The sequence below is a fragment of the Nematolebias whitei genome, chromosome 21 (assembly GCF_014905685.2).
Source record: "Nematolebias whitei isolate Nwh7 chromosome 21, NemWhi1, whole genome shotgun sequence".
NCBI classification, from domain to species: Eukaryota; Metazoa; Chordata; class Actinopteri; order Cyprinodontiformes; family Rivulidae; genus Nematolebias; species Nematolebias whitei.
In genome coordinates, this window is record NC_056518.1 from 18197930 (window position 1) to 18213580 (window position 15651).

A 15651-nucleotide genomic window follows, 5' to 3' on the forward strand; every position below is an offset into this window, starting at 1 on the left:
TATATATATATATATATATATATATATATATATTAACAAGGTTATGTTTTTTATCTGCTGCTTGGCAGGTTGCATGCTGTCTCCTTTATCAGCTAGTTCGGCAGGCTGTTTTGGAATGACGTCACGGCGAGGCGGAGCCACCTGATTGGCTGCTCTGCAGGGCGGAAGGCGCGTCTGTTGTCCCAGCTGCTGCGTGCAGAAAACAAAACAAGACAAGCAGCGACTGGTGAGTGCTCAGACACCGTGGGCTCTGCCTGTTATTCTATACTTTACAGTACATAGTTCACGCGCAAAATGTGTCCGTGTGAGGGGGTTAAACGCTCCTGAACGGCTTGTTTCGCTGCTGGTGACGGAGCTGAGCGTGCACATGTGAGCTGTTATGCAACATGATGCAGCTCCAGCCTCCTGCCTCTGCTTTTGTTCTGCTGCAGTGATGCTGCAGCCGCTGTCTTCGTGAGAACAACCGAACCATTTTAATAATAATAATAATAATAATAATATAGCTGCTGATGAAACTCACGCGCTGTTTTTCTGCTCTAATTGAAATCAGTGGAGACAGCTCCTCCTGTGTGCGCGAGCTTCAGCAGTTCAACACTGCTGAACTGAAATGAGAACTAACATTTTTTTTTCCTAAAGGCTACACATGTGCAAATGTGGACAAACACGTGGAGTGACATTTATCCTTTACACTTTATCATGTTTTTGCTCTTGGTCCACATGTTTTCAATGGGTTAAGATGATTGAGAATCATAAGATGATATGAAAAACACTAAATACCACTTCAGATTCTGTTGATTTGACCTGTGTCAGTATTGAATAAACTCTTCATGCCTCATCTAGCTTAAACAGGAAAGCCCCAACAAATTCATTCTGAGGTCAGACCATGCCATGCTTAAAGAGCAAACACGGGAGCTACCGTTTATCATAACGCAATGATTTATAATCTTTAATATAATGCATTTTTTGTAGTTTAATTTGGTGATTAGTGAAATAGAAACAAGTATGCATAAAAAAATCAAGCCTATTAATCATATCAGCAGTCGTAAAGCTGCAGCTCTTGAGTAAAGTTCTGTGCAAAAATGTTCTTGTTGATTTAATCAAACCAGAAATACAAAATGCACTGGATGGTGTATATGGCATTTCAAGAGCTCTGATAGTAGAAAAAATTGATTTATGTGTTTGTTTTCCCATTAAATGTTAGAGAAAAACAGATAACCAGCGATAAATAAGTTGCTGTTTATTTATTGAGGAAAAAACAAAGAAGAATATTGTGTCTTTTTATTGTAAACCCAGTTTTCACGAGAAGAGCCATATCAGCAGTGATTAAACATTCTGTATTAAATGTAAAACTACTAGATTTATACTACTGATGGAGTAAAAGTCGTTTTCTTATGGTTTCCAGCACCATGATGGACGAGCTGGTGCAGGACCTGGTCTCTGCATTGGAGCAGGCCTCAGAGCAGAGTAAGCTCGAGGAGCTGTGGGGGGGGATGATCCCAAGTCCTCTGCAGCAACGACGGCAGATCCGAAGGCGCAGAGGCCGCAAGCGCTTCCACGAGTCCTCGCTCTATCCCATGGCTCGCAGACGATGCTGGGTGGAGGCCTCAGAGTCCAGCATGGATGAGGCTAAAGAATACAGAAAGAACTTGCCCTCCACTCTCAAAACATCTTTGGCCAACAACAGCGACTCTGATGACACAACTGACCGCTGGTCTTGTGTTGTTAGAAGCCCGGTCAGTTCAAGGCAACCCTCCTGGCTAGAGTCTGACTCCTTCACTGACAATAATCCAGGACGACCGCTCAGGAGGCGCAGGAAGCTCAAGCGGATGACCTCAGATGTGAAGGTCAGGTTTCAGCCAAATCTGCACGTGAGGGAAAATGGCAAAAAAAGGCCTCGTTTTTCTCCGGTGCCATGTTTGAGCGGCTGGATGGGAGCAGAGTCCGACAGAGGCAGACTGATGGGAAAGGAGCGCTGGAAGAGGAAGATGGCAGAAGAACACAGAGATGGTCCAGATGAAAACATGTCTGATGGGTAATATTTGACAAAATTAAGCCCAACTCTTTCATCATTTTTAAAACAAACTACTGGCTGAAGTTTGTGCAAACATTCAGTATGTTTACCGTAATTTTCGCTGTATAAGTTGCGGCTTTTTGCATAGATTAACATACACTGCGACTTATACAGAGAAGCGACGTATTTGTTTTTTCCCCCGTATTTATATGCAAATTTTTGACTGAGATCTGATGATTTCATTCATTCTGACATGAAAAATATTGGACACTACCATTTTCGACCACTAGAGGGCGCTCGACTAATATGGCAAGCCAAGTGTCTCATTAATAGGTAAAAGTGTCTTAATGAGAAACTTGGCTTGCCATACCAAGCCACCTTCGTCTCACTCCAGAACTCCTGGAGAAAACGTCAAATCAGCTTCATTTTGCCGCACCGCCCAGATGAAATGCAGCTGATTTGACCGTTAAAGTGCACTTATTAAGGAAAAGTTCAACTGAGACACACCTTTACTATAATGTCAAGCAAACAAATAACTGTTTTTAAGTGTTAATCTTGTAAAAATTTTTATTAAACTACTCCCGTTCACGCTCCAGCGGCTGCCATTTGGCATCCAATCGTTTTTTGGCACAACACCGTCCCACGTTTCCGGGCTGTCAGTGGTGACGCAAAACAAACGCAACGCGTCAGCGGTGACGCATAATAGATGCGACTTATACGGCGTTGCGTCGTGTACGGCAGCACGTACGGTACATACATTTATTGTGGAAAAAAAAAAATCAGCAGTTTTACTTTACAAAACCCTTAAATTAATTTACATTTGTGCAACAGCCAAATGCTAATCCTTTCAGTCAGATTAAAGTTGCTCTACAATCCAAAAGTCTTTGTTGCCCTTAAAAGCAGTTAGGCAACTTTTAACTTTTAAAGTAATCGTTTCTGTCTATCTTCAAGCCACTTGTCAATTATCAGCATATCCTTTAGACCCAAAAAGTCATGCCTGTCCATTTTAAAGTGTTGATTTGACATTAAAAATTAATGACAGGCTCTTGATTCTCATCTCTTTATATCTGAAAAGATCATCAGGGAGAGAATCCTTGATAGCTCTGCCTGCAGGCATCTGAGAGCTCATTATTTCCTTTTGAGAACTATTGTCACAAATAAATAAGTGACTTGGCGAGGTATTGATTTGTTTTGAAATATATGCCTGTCTTTGGCTGGGTAATTAAAGCTCGGCCTCTCCCACGGTCCCAGGCTGCACCTCCTGTGCGAATTTCATTTGGCAAACCTAAATGTGGATTTAACTTACAACAGAGAGGGACAATATATTATTACAGTGAAACAATCGATACAATAAACAGTCTGTAAGGTAATGGAAAACTAAAGCACTTGATAAAACTTCATTAGAACAAACTGCTGCATGGTTTTAATGTTTTACATGTAAATTACAAAGAAAATCCTACCGGAGTCTTGTCGAATGAAACAGTTTGAACTTTTATTTAACAAACAGAAAAAAGGAAGTCATCTGTCAGTGTTGAAGCTACCAAACTTCAACTTACTGTATATAAAATATGCACAAAGTAGAAATAAAATTGAGAGATGTATGTAAAATATAGTTTGACACAAATATTTTTAATTACATCTAAACTTTAATTGTTGCATGCCACTTTAAAAAGCAGGTGATCATCAGCCTGTCTGTGTTTTAGCAAGATATCTGTGCAGATTTTAAAGAAACGCTCTGAAAGTAATCACTGAAGGTACGTCTACAACCTAAAGACTGTAGCTCAGTTGGTTTTATAAATATGAAGGTAAAGATTGGCGTACTAGTAGCTGACTGTCATCCCTAAAACATACTCTGAATAAAAACAGATCACCGCAGTAGCTCAGCGGACAGTGCCGCAGTCTCATTATTCTGAGGCTGCAGGTTCGAGCCCAGGTTGGGTCAGGAAGGCTCATAAAACAATTAAGTCTTTCATGTGCAATCGTTTGTTGTGGTGACCCCTGCAGAAAGTAGTAGCTAAAAGAACAGCTGTATACAAGGTGGTGGGGCAGTATAATTTCCTGTTTACTGTCTGTAGAGACATGCTGGTTGAAATGGTAGGCTATAAAAATAATTAAATAAAACACTGAATACAACCCCTCACAGATATCCAAGGAAAAATATTGTCCTGTATTCCAGTGTATGACTTCCTGCAAAGACAAGTCACCCATGCCACCATCACCAGTGGTGAGCCTCGTCTGTTACTAGGCCTTTAGTGGTGTCTTACCTGAATGCATCCACCTCTTATTATCATCATTAGGACAGATATCAAAAGCATCAATAATATTCAGAAACACGCTATAATCACAGACAGGCAAGAATGACATTACTAAAGCAAGAAACACAATTCACTGTTTTCTTTTACTGTTAACTGTGTTAAGTGCCTTGCTCAAGGGCTCAGAGTGGGGCAAATGAGGGTGGAGGCCGGTGTGGGCGCTTCACCTTTCTCACCCGTATTTTGATGTTACTGTCAGCGGGATTTGAACCGCGACCTTCTGATCACAGGCTCGCCTTCTCTAACTCCTGCGCCACCGCTTTACATAATAAACTGGAATAACAATACATATTACATATAATATAATAAATATTAATTAATAGAAAAAGATATATTAAAAGATAAGTTAGTGATTCTGATGGTGTTGAGGCCAGCAGTGAAGGCCTTGCTGGTCCTGAAGACGTACCACTGGCCATCACAGATGATGGTTTTGCATCGTTCACTCATAACCACTAGGATGGTCCACTGTCCACTTTCTTACTTTACTGCCTAGAGTTGATAAAAAACTTTTTTCATGGCACAATTTTAATTTAAATCTCTGGTTGATCCAATAATAAGACTGATTGACAATTAATTTCCAAAGTTACTCCCACACCTATTGATCCGAGCAGCATGACTCTTTATCTGACAGATAAAAGGTCACGTGCATCAGACAGACGCGTCTGGTTTTTAGCGTTGGGATTTTCTTCCAACTCTTCAAAACTTTTCACACTGCAACACCTGACAAAAAAGTGTAAATTCCCCCTCCTGTAAAATGTTACATTTACAGCTGTTTTATCTGATCTTGTCAGGTGGAAAAGAAAGTTCAGCGATGACACAAAACTATTTTATTTACAGCTAAATGCTCTGGTTTTGTGAAACCCATTCTAAATAAAACCTGGAAAGCTTTTGTTTTTTATAATACATGTACAGTATTGGAATTATGACACAAAGTTTTGTTTACTGACCTCATTATAATTTGATCATGTAAAGCATGTGCGATATATTAGGAGTGACCTGTAATAGAAGAGAAGAAGGCTTTACATCTTCTAGTTTAATTTGCGATGACCTCTCTAGCCCCTAAACGGTATTTGTTTTCTTACTTTATGGAAAAATCAATAGCCGCTCTGACAGAAAACAGCTCTGGAGAAGAAATAAATGGGAGCACCTCGGAACGCTGTCAATCATTTCTCACTTACACAACCTCAACGCTCCTGATTGCTGCTCAGTAGACTGCCACTCTGTACTGAAGGCTGAACAAGCTAACGGTTAAGTCTTGGTGGAGGCAAAGTATATTAACAAACGGCAGGAGTGATGAGGAGTTGACAGCGTTACAACAGCAACATTTAGACTTCTAGACGGCGTGGTTTATTTCATGTCAGACACAGATGTCATCGTTGGAATGTCTTTTTGACACTTGGATTTTGATTCTTTTAAAATGGAGTATTTAAACTGTTAAAATGTGCCTCTCCTCAAGGTCACTCCCCTTCTGCGCTTTGCCTTCAGCCACCCGGGCGCAAGGAGAGCAGATGTTGGAACCTCCATTTGGGCTCCACATCCTTGATTAGACCCAGCCCTGCCTGCTGGCAGCGAGGCCACCTGGCACTCAGGCTGGCCCAGCAAGCAGGCCTAACCTGTGGGGTCGTCGCTTTCCGGGGCTCAGCCTCCGTCTCCAGCTGCGCGCCGCTTCTGTTGATGCTCTCGGACAAAACAAAAGCCACTCTCAGCGCCGCTGTGCTGCACTTTGGATTTCGAGAACTCTACGAGGAGTTTTCGAGGAGGTAATTTTCATAAATCTCTGAGACTAATCCAATTACCGCAGCTCAGGGAGGGTGGGATAACCTTATAATCAGTCGCCAATAAAAGAGGGCATAGATTTGGGTTGGGGTGGCTTGTTTGAAGAGCCCACAGATCCACTGCTATCAGCACTTTGCCCCCATCCCTCCAATTCTCCTCTTCTTTAGTCTTCTGCAAAATGAGCCAAGGCTCAATACATGGCGGCTCGCCTGTAATCTCTGTGCAAACTGCTCTGCCTCTCCCAGGAGCTAAGGATTATTTCCTAATGATTAGTGCTCATTTGGATACTGTTTTGCTTCACCTCCTTGGCTTGTGTAGAGACAATAAGGCCATGAGGGGAGTTCAGTTCATCCCTAACCACTGAAGTTTTGCCCTTGCTTTTGTTTCACTTGGACATACAGTGCACTATTTATTCTAATTATAGTGTCTAATCCCTAGTAGAAAATCCCTTTTTTGACTGGATTATTTGTGAGGTTTTGTTCTTGCATACAGTAAGTTAAAGGCGAAGTTGCTCCAAATGTATCAACTTTCCTTGGCAAAGGTCACAGCTCAAGAAAGAAGCGTTTCATCTCATGAAGAATGGGCACGTCAGCTGTGCACAGCATTAATTAGGCAGCATTTAATGGAAACAGCCTCACGTTGGCCCTATCTGCTCCAAGCAAAATCACATTACACCTTTAATACAGATAAATACTTAATGAATGTCTAATTAATTCTTAATACAAGCGATTCTCTTTCAGACTTTGTCGCTTTAATAAACTGAAAACAAGATTTCATTTAAAAATCAAGAGGAAAGCTTGCAGATGATTGTTTCCCACCTCCAGGTTGGAGGTGGAAATTGCAGCTTTGCTGATGCTAAAGTGCGGTGCGTGTCCAGATGCCAGCAGATGTGTCCAGAGGTGTGTTGCTGCTGAGGAATCAGTCAGGAGAGACAGAGTTGAAGAGGTGGGATGGGGGTGGAGGGGACGGTCCATGGCCAGACATCTTCGAGATTCCCCGGAGAGTCCTGCTCCTCTCTCACATCTGCTTCTTGCGGATGTTCGGGGAGTTGATTCGGGACCATCTGGTTGTAGGTTAGACATGCGGCCTGGATAGAGGTTTTCTTGATCCTGGCGTCATTCCTCGGCAATATGGCAAAGCTCCGTATCAGCGCATATCTGACCCTCCAGCTTTCTCCTACCAGCAAGGTCAGAGATGATAAACAGGAAGCAAACTGCAACACCGACGAGTTCTTACAGTCATATGAAGAAAAAAAGTTTAGAAATCCCTAAAATCTTGCAGTGTGATGTACTTTCACAGTGAGTTAAAGTATTTTTAAAAAATATGTTAAAATCTATTTTTGTTTACCATGAACTTCTTAGAGGTAGCTGAGGTGAGAAACCCTCAGTGAGGGTCTACAGAGGGCGAGGAGGGAGTGAACCGGGGTTCGCCTGAGGGTGTGGAGGGGACCGGCAGCGGTTAGGACGGTGAGCGGTGGCAGCCCACACAGCAGATGTCAGCCAGTTGTTGTGAGGAAGCGGCGGCACGTCTGCGAGAGGGACCCAGAGGGAGGAGCAGACATGGGACCGCGCTCCTCTCTGCTGTCATCTTCCACAACGCAGGCCAGATTAGATTGGAGCTGACAGCGGAGGATATTCAATTAGATTGTTCATGTCACTCAGTGGCTTCGATCAGAGCCCCTCCTGATGCCTTTGTGTTTGCCATCGCGGCGAGGGAGAACACACCGCGCTCCGTCTTTTTCTGTCGTTTCCATTTATGTCGACCTCCAGCTCCAAGCCATTACTTTTACCATCAAATGTTTCGTTTTAAACCGGGGGCATGTAAATGTTTTGATTTACATTGTTCACCTCTCAGATGCTGTAACATTGTCTGACCTCAACATCAAGCTTGAGATGACGAATCGAAGCCGAGTTCTCCAACCTGATATGTCACTGATGATAAAGAAACTGGTCATTAGGAAATGTTTTTCTTTTCTTTGTAGGGAAAGCAGCAGCACCTGCAGCAGTGACCCTGGTCTGTTCACCAATGATGAAGGAAGGCAAGGTATATATAAAAAATAAAACAGTAAAAAGTTGATTGGAGTTTCAGTTTTTTGCAGATGTCCAGAAATTGTCAAAAGTCTGAGGGAATGCAGGACCTGCAGAGGGAGGTTTTGCTACAATGGGCCAGTTCCTGGGCACCCAGGCGACTCTAATAAGACGTTGTCATGTCGTGTTAATGAGCGCCGAAGCCTTTGCTAATCTCATTAGCTGTGGTGGGGCCAGGCGGCCTCTGATTTAACAGTTGTCACTACACCTTGACTGTGAGAGGCACGGTTCCTGTGAGCACTTTGCTGAGTGACAGGTCTGAGAGGAGCTCACTGCCTCTGGGGGACTAAACTGGTGTTATCTGGTGCAAGAAGCAGACTTAAAAAGCTGGGAACATTGTTGATTAAACAACTTATGCAGCATCATGCACGTTTTGCAGCTTCTAACTCACCCATTGAGTTCAAACTTCCACTTTTTAGCTTTGGGCGTTCAACAGCTGTCCCATGTGTGCAGGTGATGATGAGCAGAGTGACTGGTTCTTTGAAGGGGACTGTGGAGTTGGGAAGGCGGTGACTGGTCTCCTGCCCAACTGGGACCCTGACAGCTCGCTTTCACTTGAGAAGAGACACACTCGGCCCAACTTCCTGCAGCCCGCACGCTGTTCTGTCAGAGGTGTGGAGATCCTCTTATTCTTTATGTAAACGGTAGAGCTGAGTCAGTTTGAGGCACGAGCTTAAAAGTTCCCACCTCTAATTTTTATTTTGTATATTTTCCTTGTACAAGGTTAACTAACGTGGAAGATATATCTTTAAATGTAAACTCAGAGGAAATAGTTTTTTTGAATTGTAGATATTGATGAAGATGGTGGGCAAATTCTTAGTTAAAGATTGCGTTTTTGTTATTGCCATCATGGTTTATATGGCTCCAATCAGTTTGCCTTGTTTTGTTGTCACATGCAGGCACTGAAACAATGTTTCTAACAGAACTTCTACAGTTTTAAACATTCAGAATGTAAAACTTTAGGTGATAGCCTGGTCAAAACAAAATACAATAATCAAAATTATATTTTTGTTGTGCAAAATGGTCTTTTCAGTAACTTAAAGTAAGCTGTTTAGAACCAAAGACACCGCAGATTGTTTACCTCGCCTCTCTGTCATGTTACTTATTGTCATTTCAGAAACAAGGAGAGGGTCAAACTTAAATTAGCTTCTTTTTTTTTGCTACACTTTTGTTTGAGGTTTGGTCAGTGCAGCAATCTTAATCCTGAAGCTGCAAGTTCAAGCCCATGTTGGGTCAGGAAGAGCATCCGTTATAAAACAATTGCCAAATCTTTCATGTTTTCTCGCTGTGGCGACCTCTACAGAAGGAAGCAGCCGAAAGAACAGCTTTTGTTTGAGGTTCTTTGTTCAGTTTGTTGCAATTAGCTATTTATACCACTAGATGGCATTACATATGATCAATCTTTCTCTTTGTTAATTTTAAGATGAAACATAACTTTAGCCACAAAAATAGCATTATCAGTAGCTTTTCATTATTATTGTATAAAAATAAAATGAGTACATTTTCTGTTTTTATAATATTTTACTCTTGATTGTGTTTTTTTGTGTGTTTAGAGCTAGACTTGTTTTTAAAACTTGACCAATTGATTCTGTTTTTTTTTGTCATTGCAAGTCAGTAGACTGCAGCACTAAAATTCATCAACATTATCTTTTTTTTTTTTCCTTTAATAAAGTTTAATATTTTCTGCTCATCTGGTAGCACGAGATGAAGTTTATGATTTTTCACCTGTTGCAGGGTATCACGCCCATCCTGATCGTCTGCTTTGCTCAGCCGCCTGCTGCTTGAGGAGGGACAGGAGACGACTTCCCAAGAAGGTTTAACAAAACTTGAGTTGTCTTTGTCGCTGCTGAAGTTATTTAAAATGTTACTCCATCTGTGTGTTGTTTCTAACTGTGTATCTGTGCCGAACAGAGCACCAACATGCCACTGCTTGTAGAAAGACTGAGGCACTTCTCCCAAGATCAGCGCCAGAGAAAGTAAGAGACGCTCATATTTAAATCAAAATTAGGTAAAAGTTTGTTTACATCATATTTTGATTGTCTCCTTTTAGCTTTTGGCTGCCACCTGTTGGAAAACAAGACAGAAACCAGGTGAACTATGACAGAGCTAATTTGATTCCTCTCAATCTTCACTTTGATGATAACGGTATTAAAATATGAATGTTATTGGCACTTTAAATTTCCAGTTAAACCCTCTGTGCCCAGTTTGTCCTGCTGATGCAATGTCAGAGAGCTCCCATCTCAGGTGTTCCTCCTCAATCTTCAGGAACAGGTACCGATAGTTATTGTTGTTTGTTAGCTAAATATCAGTCTTGTTTGTGTGAATGAGTGCATGTCCAAAAAAAATTATTTCACACAAGAGGGAGGTCTTCAATTAATATATTACTTATCTTGTTTCTGTTATTATCTTGAAAGTTTTACTTTTTTGTCCATGTACTATATTATATTAAAAAAGTTATATATTTTTTCAAATACATTTTGTATTTCATTTACCTCTTAAGAAATTGCATTTTCTGTGGAATACAACAGTGTGGATGCAGTGCTGAATGACTTTGCTGAAACTTTGCTGAAGAAGCTGAAACTGAGTTGTTAAAAAGCTAAAGACTCTAAAAGCTCAATGCAACCAAAGGTTAGCTAAAAGATAATGATTAAAAATATAGCTAAGTATGTGAAAATGCTAGCCAAAATTAGCAAAAATATTAGCTAAAATTTAATAGTAGCAAAGCTAAGTAAAAGCTAAAAGTATCAAAAAGCCAGCTAAAAGGCTAGCTAGAAACAAAAAGAAGCTAAAAGCTAGCTAAACATAGCAGAATGATAGTTTAAAGCTAAAATTAGCAAATGACTGCTTAAACATAACAGAATGATGGCTAAAGTAGCAGAACTGGAGCTGAAAGTTAAAAGTAGCAGAATGCTAGCTAAAAGCTAAACGTAGCATAAGGTAAAAATAGAGCAAAAGTGCTGAAGCAGATTTCAAGGAGAAGAGTGTTTTTGAAGAAAATGAATAAATCTCTATTTTTCTTTGCGGATAATATTTTACACTATTTTGAAAAGCATAAGAATTACAAGAAGCAAATCACAGCACCCATCTCCAAAATGAGCCGAACAGATTGATGTAGGAATGGCTAAAGAATAGCACAATGTATGCAGAAACAGATTGTGAAAAATAAAAATAAAGCAAAAATGTAAAAACTGAATCAGCAATTAGGTTGAACTGACAGATCTAAAAGTCATTCAGTCGTCAGATAGTGTAGGATTTTATGATTTGTCTGACCAAATCCATGCCTTGTTTAAACTGCATTAAGATGCGAAAATATTGCTCATGCACATACTAAATAAAACACTCCATTTATGCTACTCTTGATTTAAAGTACGAGTAAGTAACTCAAATTTAGCTCAACTTACTAGTTTTCAAGGTCAGCGTCCCCCGATATACAAAAAAATACGGTGTTGACTTAATGCTGATTTAAATTCTGAGATATCTGGAACGGCACAGGAACATTTGAAAAAGCCGAACTATGTTTTGTCAAAGCATCACGTTGCTTCCAGTCATCCCTCGAACAGTTGGATCTGCATGGGGTGTGCGGGTGGGGGGACTGTTGAGAAGCTGAGTGGCCCTCTAGGCTTCCAGACTGTGGGACTCATTGTGTTGTGTCCTCGCTGCCTATTTATGATGCATTCTTCATTTTTGTTTCTCACATACACACACATGCGTGCGCCTTTCCCTCCCTCTCTCTTGGGTCGTCTCACAGAGCGCTCCAGCTCTTCTTGATGAGGGGCAAAAACACGACTGCTATGAAAAGCCCCCCGACTTCTTAGGGCTTTCTTTTCTAAACTGGCCCTTTCTTCTCCACCTGAAAGGTTCCTTCACATTCTCGTTTAAGGCATTGTGAATACTAATTTCTTCTATTAAAAAGCCCTCATATCCCTGCCATGCTCTCATTTGAATGACAGACTCAGGGGAGATCTCTTAATTCCTTTAAAGTGGGATTCAAGACCCTTCACTTCAAAAAGTATAAATCATACTCGCAAATGAATGAGTGGGGTGGGGGGGGGGGGGGGGGGGGGAGACGGGCTTCTGATGTTTTCAGTCGGACTGCACGAGCTGAATCTATCTTCCCGAGCTGCTCCAGTGATATGTCTGCCTGGTGTTTATGACTCGGTTCTGCACTACTGCAACCTTCTTGGGTCACCCGAGTTCACCTAAACAAGCAGAAATGTTGCGCAAGTTTATTGTAAAATATGAAAGCTCATGCCCGCTCATTATCGCCTGCCGCTAAGGCAAAAGGTTAATAATGTCTTGACTCATGGTTCATATCTCATAAATCATCAAACGGATGTTCATGTAACTGTCTGAAAGTGTGACACCATCTTATCACAAACAAAACTGGTTTGTTCCACTTTGGAGTAAGCAGTTTGGGGGAAGAATCAGTTTTGTGTTGAGTGTTTCCTTGACTGATGAAGCCTTCTGGATAGAAGGTGAAATGTTTCAGCAACAAAAAGAAACTGTCCAGATGACCTGACTGAAAATTGTTGGTCTGAAAGTGTTGTTTGGATGTACATCGACAACTGAATGACAGTCAGTCTGATTCAAGATGGCCACCACAGCTAGCTGAACTTAGCCTAGAGTTGCATTCGAGGCCAAAATATCTGATCCGACCCGGCCTCAGCCCATAGCCATCATTTCCGAACCCCACCCGACCCGACGAATTAACAGTAATTTCAAGTCTGAACCTGACACCCCCCCCCCCCCCCCCCCCGACAGTTTTAATTAAGCTTTGACTGCTTATATAGTTATTAACGGTCGACAGACACGCGAGCTGAGGGGGCTATTTGTCCTTTCATGGCCGTCAAAGCGCATTAAATCCCTGCTTCTGCCTGCATTCTGCATTATTCAGACATGGACCCTGCTCTGACATGTTTGCTTTGGAATCTCACCGGTTTGGGTCATCGGCTGCGCGCGTCCGCTGAGTGCAGCGGCTGCATGAACGTCCATTTGGGCGATGGATCGCTTCCTGGCAGTACAGTCCCATCTGAAGCTTAACTGAACTTTATTTGACTTCTTTCAAGGCCAGTCAGCTTGCGGTGAAATGGCCGCGTGTGGCTGGTGAATGTTTGGCAAGCCATGTTGCAATATAATAGGATTGCAGCTGATCCGCTGACACAATCAGCACATTATCACGGCTCGCCCCGAATTCGGGTCGGGTGGGGCTGGGCTTCGGGCCCGGGTTAGAAATGACAGCTCTACCTTAGTCTAAATCAAAAGGATAAGTCAGTGAATTTTATAGATGTCGAGCTAAAATTGGGTGTGGTAGTAGCTGAGCGTAATTCACAAGATGTAATCCAAGGGGTTGGTGCTATTTTCAAAATTTCACCAAATTGGCTAAACACGTCTTAAAAAAATGATGTTAGTCTAAAGCTTTGGCATGAAAGGCTGCAAAGGTGATATGCATTCCTTTAAGGAGTGCTAGGCCTTCATTACAATAATAATGATATATTGACAACAATAAAATAATTCACATGTTTCACTGTCATCTTTTGGTTTTGACTCATTCTTGTTTCTGAAGCTCCATTCTTTGTGGGATTTGTCACCCGGGGGGAGTGGGGGGGGGGACCACCTTAGAATGCATAGCCGCCTCCAACCTGAGCCGTGCAGCAGCAGCTTTTATCTATTGACCTGTTTGTTTTTAAATAACACTTGCACCATGAGATAAATCATAGTCTTACACCACTCCCTTCCTCAGTTTTCATTTTAATTGTGAGATCACAGTGTCAGCAGTTAGTATATTGGTGTGAGTGGCCTATTGATTATTGATTTGGAGTTATTGATTATGTTCCCAGGAGACCCTAATCCTTTCTGATTCATTTGAATACCTATATTAATCTTGAGATCCTGCTCACACCTGAAGCACCGTGTGGCCTAATGAAAATAGATGGTCATTTTGTATCTGTGGCCTCTCACTCCTCTTTTGATTTATTATTCCTAATTGATATATTTGCTTTTGGTTGCGAGAGCCAAAATTACAATTGACCCTGTGTCAGTGCTGTTTTATTCAGCACCCAGAGGGACTTCATTGCATTTAAAAGTGTCTCATATGACCTGAAAAATCCATCTTGGACACTTCCTCAGTGTCCTTGTGCCTTTGGTAGTATTTAGTTGTTGGCCACCTTCACTGCTTAAAGTCAAACTTTGTTTTTTATCATCACAGTTTCTGTAAATTTAAGCCAAAACATCTGTCAAGCTTTGTAAAACTGATGAAGTAACAGATGTTAAATAATAAGTTCTGTGCTTTTTTTTTCTTTTTTTTTAACCACTGCTTATGGTTTTATATGGCGGACAGGTTGGACGCTGATAAAAAGCTTTTGGTTTCCGCTCTGAGATGAATGGTTGTGTTTTTCCTTGGTTAATGAGCCAGCTGATAGTATTCTCATGTTTGATTTGCATTGTGCTGAGTGCCTCAGTGGGCTCCTGATGGCTCTACAGTCTCCCAGCGTTCTGCAGCAGCAAAAGGGCCTTTTTCCCTCCAGGCTGCAGTGAGACCACTGCACGTCTTGGCCTTGATGCAGCGAGAAAAAGAGACAGGGGGATGGACCTCCATGCATTAAAACCAAATGCATCACAGCATTACTTTTAATGCCGCAGGCGTGCCCTGTGAAATAACGCTACGTTTAAATGTGGATCGATTTTGGAATTAAAAAGTTAGTTTGCAAAGATTTACTGTGGGGAGTTTAATGTCTGAGCTCTTTATCAGGGGCGCAAATGGCTGGTTATGTGCTGTCCGACAGAGGTACGATTGAGGGATCGATAGGCGCCTGATTTACTAACTGGAGTACAGGTAATCAATAAGTATAAAAGTAAATGAAATATGCATTACTGGGATTTTATTAGAGAAAGGTAGCAGGGAGAGAATAACGGTCAGGCCATTTATTTTTATATCTATTGATTATACAACATAGGGACTTGGCTCAAAGCGCGCCCTGAGCAGCTCTCAACACCCATCGCCTGCACCCCCGTCATGTGATTTATGGGCGTTGAGGTCATGGAACAGGCTGCCAGTTAAAAGGCTGTCCTGACGGGGCCTTGCTGGAGCATGTGTCCGTTAGAGCTGTGAGCTTTATGTGGCTGTCTGTCTGAGATGAATGGTTAACGAGGAGATTTCGTCTGGAGGAGATTTTATGTTTAGAGTTATGTTACAAGTTTTTTTTTTCCCCATTCCACAAATAAAATCTGCTTAGGTAAAAGACATACACAATTTAGCCCAATTTATTGGTCTGTTATTCAAACATTAGTTTTTTTCCTGAGCAACCGGAGGCAGGGAGCTGAAATCATGACATTCTGTGCTCTTTTAGAGCATTTAGAAACATTGTTTAGAATATTGCAAGAGTGTGGGAAGGGTTTAAAATGCCTTATATATGTGTGTGTGTGTGTGTGTATATATATATATATATATATATATATATATATATAT

At 41.5% G+C, this 15651-nt stretch overlaps 1 protein-coding gene across 1 annotated transcript in view; it reads left to right on the forward strand.

Annotated features, from left to right (window-relative positions):
- Window positions 1–215: 215 nt before the first annotated feature.
- Window positions 216–15651, forward strand: part of LOC119426976 (G patch domain-containing protein 2-like) — a 24516-nt gene continuing 9080 nt past the window's right edge. The window contains exons 1-8 of the mRNA XM_037694549.1: window positions 216–226; window positions 1403–2032; window positions 8081–8142; window positions 8640–8798; window positions 9921–10000; window positions 10098–10162; window positions 10237–10276; window positions 10372–10457. Of these exons, the coding sequence (XP_037550477.1) occupies window positions 1407–2032; window positions 8081–8142; window positions 8640–8798; window positions 9921–10000; window positions 10098–10162; window positions 10237–10276; window positions 10372–10457 (1118 nt within the window). The 5' untranslated portion in view covers window positions 216–226; window positions 1403–1406. The remainder of the gene's footprint in view (window positions 227–1402; window positions 2033–8080; window positions 8143–8639; window positions 8799–9920; window positions 10001–10097; window positions 10163–10236; window positions 10277–10371; window positions 10458–15651) is intronic.